The 8,681-nt window shown below is 38.8% G+C and overlaps 1 protein-coding gene across 1 annotated transcript; it reads right to left on the reverse strand.

The window, feature by feature from the left end:
* Positions 1-2,040: 2,040 nt before the first annotated feature.
* Positions 2,041-7,161, reverse strand: plek (pleckstrin). Its single transcript, XM_076075800.1, has 9 exons — positions 6,999-7,161; positions 5,007-5,162; positions 4,672-4,853; positions 3,656-3,747; positions 3,362-3,546; positions 3,165-3,269; positions 2,738-2,821; positions 2,556-2,625; positions 2,041-2,413 (listed from the first exon to the last, which is right to left on the reverse strand). The coding sequence occupies exons 1-9, from the start codon at positions 7,038-7,040 to the stop codon at positions 2,274-2,276; spliced, it is 1,056 nt and encodes a 351-aa protein (XP_075931915.1). The 5' UTR covers positions 7,041-7,161; the 3' UTR covers positions 2,041-2,273.
* Between the last annotated feature and the right edge of the window lie 1,520 nt (positions 7,162-8,681).

Raw genomic sequence — 8,681 nt, forward strand, 5'->3', positions numbered from 1 at the left:
ATATGCTCAAAGTTGATTTGTTTGTTCCCTCCTGTGAAACTCACTTCAAATCTTTCACTCATAATCGAAAGTGAATATGCTTTATGTAACTACACAGCACAATGCAAAAATATTAGGTCACATGGGGTATGAAAATATATGTAAAGTTGCTGGACAGGAAAACCCTAAAGACCCACATCCTGTTTAAGCGTTAGGGTTCTTTATATCCTTTGCACTCAAAGCTAAGAGCTGGCTCAAAATATTTCATATGGCATGATATAAGAAATAGTGCTTGTACAAAAAAAACGTCTTATGTTGTATCTTTTAATTATATCAGTGTTTTGTTGTGTATGTGTGTGTGTGTGTGTGTGTGTGTGTGCGCGTGTGTGTGTGTTTGTCATGTTTTGCAAGATAAGTTGACCGTCATTCATTGAAAGCAAGATCCCACTTTGCGATGAGACACAGAAAGGTTCGGTTGATATATAGTGCCCTCCTGTGTTAAAATAGTAAAACACACATGCAGGCAGCCACAAAGTATGTTTTTTGAATGCATTGACTGATCTTCTTATCGGTCTTCTTATAAATACTAATAAAACTGAAAACAGAAATGTAACCAGGTGCTCGCGCCGTCCAACAATAATGAATTAGTGCCAAAATGAGATAACAGCAATGAATGAAACGGCAGCAGCTGAAGCCAACGCTTATTATGTTTCACCATGTTTCATTATGTATCACCACAACCAATGTCGCCAGAGTGATTCCACATATTTCAAGGATAAAAGCGTCAGTTCAATAAATGTAAAGTAATGTTATGTAATGTGAGTGAATATGCCTTGATGGAGGAGAACGGCTTGTTGGTAAAAGATGATCAAATGTTCCTAATGTAAATGAGGTGATACATCTCAAGGGCTTATCCTGATGTTATAAATATGAACAATTCCAGTAAAAACACATGCTCAAAGTTGAACAAGGGGATTGATCTGTAAACTGTGAGGATTTAGGACATAATTCTACCATTTGGCATTGTTTTTTCCTCCAAATGTTTGGCTAGCCTGGGGGGTTGTTTGAAACCCAGTATGAGTGTGTGTGTTTCTTTCTTGCCCTCTCAGACTTATTTTGCACGTCCCCAGATCTCAGAAAATCATTTGGTAAATATAATAATATTACTACATAATTGATGGTCAAGGGGGCCAAAGTTGTAACAAATAGGACGCTATAGTTTAAATACCTTCACAATAAATAGACTGACGTTATTATTTCTTTTTTTTTTATGTAGTCATACTGCAGCTGAAGCCAGTCATTTTTGCCTCTGATAAATTCTCTCACAGATGCAGCAGGCCTGTAAGCCACAAACTGACACTGAAGTGTGAAGGCGGAATATGATTGAGACTTAGTTTACACTCAGGAACCGAGTGTGTTTGTATGATAGCTCAAACTATCTCAAACTTTTGATAGACAAGTGACCAAGGAGGAAATCTGAAAAACCACATTGGGCAGATTAGTAAGCCTCCAACCAAAAACACAGAGCTCCTATTTCCTTGTAACCGTTCTTTCTTACCGGATATTTTCAAACAGCGTGTTTAAGTTTCTGACTGACAGCCGTCCCCTAAAATAGCTGCCTTAGTGGCTTCTATGAAAAATAAAGTAACATTCGCCTACTTAGCAAATAAACCACAGCATACAGCGTATTATATATCATCAATTAACAGATGCTAGGATTATGCAATTTATTGTGTTTTTAGACACCACAATGAGCTGTCTTCTCAGGGACATAGTATATAGCAGTAGCCCTCATAAGGTAATGAGGAGTAATAGCTTGAGTACTACTGGGTAGTATAGTCATTTTTCTAATAGGAATGTAAAATAGGTTACGGTAATAATAGGACAAAACATAGTTACACCATCATTTATGTTATAAAAAAATTGTGTTAGCATTTCAAGTAGTAAGTATCAAGATATTACTTCTTATTACCATGTTTTTCCTGCGCTGTAAAGTAAAGTGCTAGTGAATTAAAGACATAGTAGCTGTAGGCATTGGTGATAAAAAAAAAAACTACACCGTTAAATTGAACTGTTTTGTGTTTATTTTTAATGAGATACGTGCACAAAAATATCATAACATTTGTTTGATAGTGTATAGAGTGCAACTTGCCAGTTACTCTGGAATGACACAGCACTAATTCAGTTTGCTGACACATGAAAACGTTGCTGACACACTTTTATGCAATTAGAGACATTTCAAACGTGGCATTTTTCAATCAATAGGTTCAACTGGGGCTGCCCCACTGCTCCTGTTATTTTCCACTTTTCGACACTGCCTGTATTGCTGTGATCCACTCCTTTCTTTCTTCCGCTGTAGCAGCTTGGAGGAAGTAGTGAGTCTCATCCGAGGTGATGATCTCAAAGAGGTTGTCGTCAATGTCGTACTTTTTGGCTGAAACCCGTAAAAGATGAGGAAAAGGAGTTAAAAGGGATGAGTCGATGAGAAACTACTGACAGTAAACACCAAATAAAGTTCCTGGTCACAGTGGGGAAGCAACAGGGCGTGTGTTTCCTGTGACAGTGGTCCCACTCACCATCAGGCACAAACTCCACCGCTGTAACTACAGACCCACGGAGATGGATCGAGCCCAGAGGATCATCACCCTGACGCAAAGTAAAGAGACCAAATAAGCCACAAAGTAGGAGAATTTCGAGTAGAAAAAACTCATATTCTTTGTTCTTTCTTATTTCAGCTTGTACAAGTCAGTGTGTTTACCTTTGTAGGATCGTAATAATGCATGTACGCAGGGTCGTCTCTCAGTACGAACTTTCGCACCTTCCAGTTTTTTCTCTTATGTCCCTGTAATAAAATAACACATGCTTTTTCAGATTTTTTTAACATGACTAAACAGCACACGTGGCATTGTGCAAATAGGAGACTTCCTCTTTCAGTGAATGTGACAAATCAGCTGCCTAATCGTTATGACAAAAAATGTTCCCACTTTGCACCACAGCTTATTTTCATCTGAACGTGGGCATGAATGTGAGAGCTCATTTAAAGAGTGTGGTGTTTTGAAGCTGTACAACACAGAACCTGGCTTCTTATCAAGATATTCTTCTCCTTAATAACATGTAAATTAGAATCGTAAATGCATGCAGGGGAACAAAATCACTGTGACGCTTTTGCTCGCATTCTGACTCACCTGTTTCAGTAAACAGCCCTGTTTTATGATGTTTCCTCTGAACTCTTCCTTCAGAAGCACATCTTCATCACTGGAGTAGCCTTCGCAGAAGAACCCACTGTCTGCCTGTCTCAACGCACATCATACACGGACATTAGTCATCCCCAACCTTATCAATTAAATATGTTGATTGTTCAATAGTAACTTTTCCAACTTACAAAGTAATAAAGAGCATTTGTCTCATCTAAGAAGGCTGTTTGCTCTCCACTCTCTGCTCCCTCCTTTGACAGGTCACCCGCAGGCTGGAGAAAACCTTCATTCAGAAGCCCTGTTGCTAGCATGAGGGCCTCAGGCCTGTTTCTCGCTTTCTCCTTGGAAATCAGCCACTCTACCGCTGTTGCACCTGGGAAAAAATAAGAAAGAAGTGAAAATGGCGAGGCTATTATTACAAAGTAAAAATACAATTTAAAAATTCCACACCTGTTACATCTAAAAAGCCAAGACAACAGTACCGGTGAAGCAGTGGTTGAAGACTCGGTTCTCCTGCTCCAGTTTTAACTCTTTTACACCATCGTCTTGGTCTTTCATCAGTGTGTACAGTTCTCTGAGAAAACACAATGTAGACATTGTCAACATGTCTTGCTCTACGATCTATCACTAAGCACATGCAGTTATCTGTTCACTAAAGGCAGTCCTGTCAAGCTCCACATTTTCTCCACATCCGGTGTTCAGGCTCGTGACAGCGATCGGTGGTAAACAAAGACTCTGGATGTTTGTATCCTTTTTTTTTTTGTGAGTGTTTCCAAAACCAAAGCAGAAACAGCAACGTTTTAACGCTAGCTAACTATAGTAGTAACAGTAACATTCGTCCAAGGACAAGAAGCATATCTTTGTCGTTATTTTATGTGCGGTTATAGGTAAAGTTAGCCCCTACAGTCTATAGGAGCGACACATCCACTCTATGTGCACTGGTCTTATATTTTGTAATATATCAGTTAGTCCTCACCCTCAATTGCTTTAAAAGTTAAACATATTATTAAAGCATAAATCTAACTCATGTGATTCCCATAATAAACTAATCCATGAACCCAGAATAAACTAATCTATAAACCAGGTAATGCTAAAATGAAATAACAGTCTGATCCTCTATTTTGTTTACTGTACATATGATGTTCTTGATGCCAACTTTTTGTCAACAAGTTTATAGACATAGAGTTAACTGTACAATCTGCCGGCAGCAGTTATAATTTCAGCCAGCAAAATCAATAGTCAACGGCAAGCAGCCTGCTTATGTCTGCCTCTTCTAAAATCAAAGACCCATTGTTTCCAAAAGTATTAACAATTTCGAGTGTTTGCTGTAAACTATGTGCAGTGGGACAATAGAAAGCTTGACAGGTGTAACAAACGTGGCCTAACCAAGGGGGGCGGGCCTTAGCCAAAGGTCAACTCTCAGAATGAAATCAATCGGTTATATTTGTCTTTTCAAGTAATTGTTTCCACCACCGAGAAGATTTCTCAGAACACGTACGTCAGGTTGATTTTGTCAGGCAGGCGAATGGAGCGCCTTGTGGACTTCCTGGCAAACTTTCTTCCCCCCTCCAGGCAGGTAATCGCTCTCTTGATGTCCTTGACCCAAACCTCTCTCTCCTCCACATGTGAGGCTTGGAAGAAGTGATCCTGCTTCCTGCCCGTGGTAGTCTTGAAAACCAGCTAAATGGAGCATTATTAGTCGGTCAGTTATAACATGAGGATACAACAATCAATACAGCTGCTATTTTGAAGGAAAAGAAGACATAATAGCTAATCCTCTAATCCTTCTTCTAATGCTGGTTTAGATCTTTCAACAGCTAGACATTTTCTTACCATCCTCTTGCCAAAATCCTGGCATGGACTGATGAGCTTGGCTCCCTTTAAAGGGATCATTCCTTTCGGAGAACGGTCTGTTTTCTTTTTATAGAATTCCAACCCATCTTCTGACAGCACTGCCCACACTGCCTTCCAGGAGTTTAGCACGGTACCCTGAGGATCAATAAGATAGTTGAGAACAGGCAGCCTCGAGCAGAAGTGTGAAAGTATTCGATGGTGTAGTTGTTACCGAAAGCATTTTGTGCATTAACTGAATGTTTATTCTTATTTGAACACCTCCTTTTTATCACTAAAGGTACTCATGTCTGTCAGTTTGATATCGCCAGAAGAGAAAACTTTGTGTTCAGATGATGTAACACCAAAAGTACATTTTTATTTTGACAGGAATTTCCCTGTGTAAATATAAATGTTGCCTCGTGGTTTGTTTCACACGGTGAGTTTGGTAACATGAAGTGAAAGGTTAACTTTACAGGCTTAGAAAATGAAAGTGAACACATAAAAAAGCAGAAATGAATCTACAGCTGGGAGTTCTGCTGATACGTAAAGGGAAAATAAATGAGTGGCTTTGGCAACCTCTCTCTTGAACAATTGGGTTTGTTTTTAGTTATGTTATATTTCACAAACTCTTGAGCATTCAGTATCCTCTGCTCCCCTTTGTGACTTTTTTCAGCAAGGCATTAGAAATCAAAATTTTTAAAGTTGCATAATTATGTTCGAAACAAAGTCTTCCCAAATATATCTGCTGTGAAACATATCCTCAATGTTGTTATTAATGTCCACTGTGTGTTTCATGATACTGCACCATTCATACTGTACTTTCTTTCATGTATCACTGTGTATGGTTTTAATACTAACACTCTGTTTATGCATAACAGATTCATAAAGCCTCGAGTATGTCATTAAAATATGCACTCGCGCATAAAGCTAATTTCCACTCCCGCAGGTATCAACGCTAATCGGGACTTTTCTTACTGTTCTTACACCAAAACCAACAATAATTTATTACGTCTCTCAAATTTTACGACCACCCTACGCAGCCTGTGGCAAACAGCCCGAGGAGCTTTGTTCCCTTGGAAAAAGTACAAATGGAAAAACTGGTCACAAAATATATTGTTGTAGGGATGGTGTTTGTGGGACCGGAGTTTTCAAAGTGCTTCACAACATAAGACAAAACAAAAGGAACTTCAAGGATAATAAAGTTACCTAACACCAAACATAAACTAAATAAAAACAGCAATAGCACTGAACAACCTAAAGAAATTCATCAAAATATTGTTTATAAATATTCCTTTCATTGGCATGTCAGGTCTGTAGAAGACAAAAAGTCAATCTAGAAAAAAAGTGAAAGTGCGAAACAAACACCTTCTCAATACACTTTCTTTTTGTGGATTAATTCCTGTTTCATGAGGGAAATGGCTTCTGCAATCATGTTGTGCAGACACATTGTTTATATATCTGGCTATCGTTGTTACTAAAAGCAGTAGGAATTAATGTTGTCGTGTTTGTGGATTTCAAAATACATCCATGATATATTGCAAAGGTTTATATTATATAGGTCTCCCCCCCCCCCCCCCCAAGTTAAAACATTTTCTATGATTGATAAATGGTAAAACACAAACTGTCACATGTTTTCTCTCTGGTTTCTGGACAGAAGCAGGAACTTGGGTTTTGGTTGCAAGTGTGTAATTGTGTTTTAACCAGCAAATGCACGTCCGTTCCTCTCGGTGCTGGTTGGACTTGGACGAACGTTCCTCTTTGCCAGCACTGTTTCCAGACATTTTTTGAGATGTTTATTAATTCATGTCTGTCACAGTTTGCGTGACGGCTGCTTCTGGGCTAACCATGAACTGACATGAACTGAGACACTGCAGCCATTCTGCATCCTTTAGCAAACACTTTTGTTATGTTATGTTAGACTTGTAAAACAACATGTTCCAGCACTACAGATGCAATGCAAGCTGGATAGTGTTTTCTTGTATTTGTTCTTACCTTTTTCACCAAGTATCCCTCTCTGATCAGTTGCGGCTCCATGATCTTTGGTACTTTCGTCACTTGTTCAGTGACTGTCAAAACAGTTTGCCACAGAAAACCACCTCTCTCTCTCTCTCGCTCCCTCTCTGTCTCTGTCTCTCTCTCTCTCACACACACACACACACACACACACACAGACACAAGCAGGAAGTTGTGCTTGCTGTTGGGTGTGTGACAACTATGTGTGATCAATCAGCTTCCTCTTCTGTGTGGTATTATTAGTTACAGTCTCTTTAAATTCAAAACAGAGAAGGCTGGAACAGAAACATAAGCACAGATAGAACCGCTGGGTGATCATACAGTAAATGTGCCCCACATTTACTTCAAATTAAATGTTTTTTTTCTGTTGCGCAGTTTCCTTGACTGGACTTTCCTTTTTATGTAATTATATCTCTCACTTCCTCTTCATTGTTTCAAACTGCGTGTAACCCTAAGTATTACGCTTTGGTATTCACAAAAACCTGCTGACTAGCTCCGAACTCTAAATTTAGCTCGAGTATAAATGACTATGAGTGCATGACTTACTGTAAATACGAGTGGGTTCATCACAGCGGCTGACCTGAGTCAGACTACATGGGCCTATTTCTGGAAAAACAAAGATTCCTCTTTTTAAAAAAGTCAGACTGCAGTACAGTCTTATTCATTTATCTAACTTCAAAATGTATGTAAAAGTACAGCAATTGGAACAGAAAACTTACTACATACTACATAATACAGTATCTATTTACTAATCATTAAGATGGAGATGCTTTCTGAATTGCACAGTTGTAGTCCTGACTCGTAAAAACCACACAGACTTGCTGGACTCTTAACTGCAGTTGCAACAGACGCCACTCACTCCTTATCAGACAGAGTCACAGCGCGTTGTTTCACAAATTGTAGTCGTTCCATGATGACAAAGGAAGTCTTTGTATCTGAAGTGTCATTTCTCGCGAACATTGTGACAGCTGTTTGATTGAGTGGAAAAATTCAAGATACATCAAAGAGTGGCAGGAAAGAAACACTGGGTGCTACAATAGTTGACAGAATGAAAGGGTGCAGGTTTGACTTGTTTCCTGAATCAAGACACAACATATTTCCTTTTTTTCTCATACTGTAAATTATTTAATTCAACAAACTACACAATATAATAAAGCACATTTTATACATGCTGTGCCTTCAGTTTATCTGCATTCTCCTTATTCGCCTGTATGAAGCAATAACACAATAGCATTAGCTAAAAATAATATCTGGTACAATTGTGGAGACAATGAAGTTTATTTTTTGTTCAGCCCAATTGTGATTCTGAAAAGTACAGTTCGTGGTAATGCAATTCACAGGGACGGCGCGTACAAATAACAAGACCAGTAACAGCGGGTTATTCTTGTGATGTTGTTACTGTTCCTCTAGAGGGGGTCAGAAACACATTAGAAGCTCAGTATGCTGAAAGAAATCAGGGAGAGACCTGCTGTACTTTCATGGAAGGCGAACCCTAAATAGAGGATGAGAGAGAAATCAAAAGGCTACAGATGGGACTGATTGAACAGAAACATAAAAGTGATGATGAATATAAGTATATACTTTGTTAGAATTAACACAAAACAAAAAAATGCATGTCCATCAGCATCATCATACATAGGCAACCGGAGCACAAGAACAAGC

Source organism: Anarhichas minor, unplaced genomic scaffold, assembly GCF_050575085.1.
Source record: "Anarhichas minor isolate MPS153535 unplaced genomic scaffold, ASM5057508v1 ptg000054l, whole genome shotgun sequence".
Lineage (NCBI taxonomy): Eukaryota > Metazoa > Chordata > Actinopteri > Perciformes > Anarhichadidae > Anarhichas > Anarhichas minor.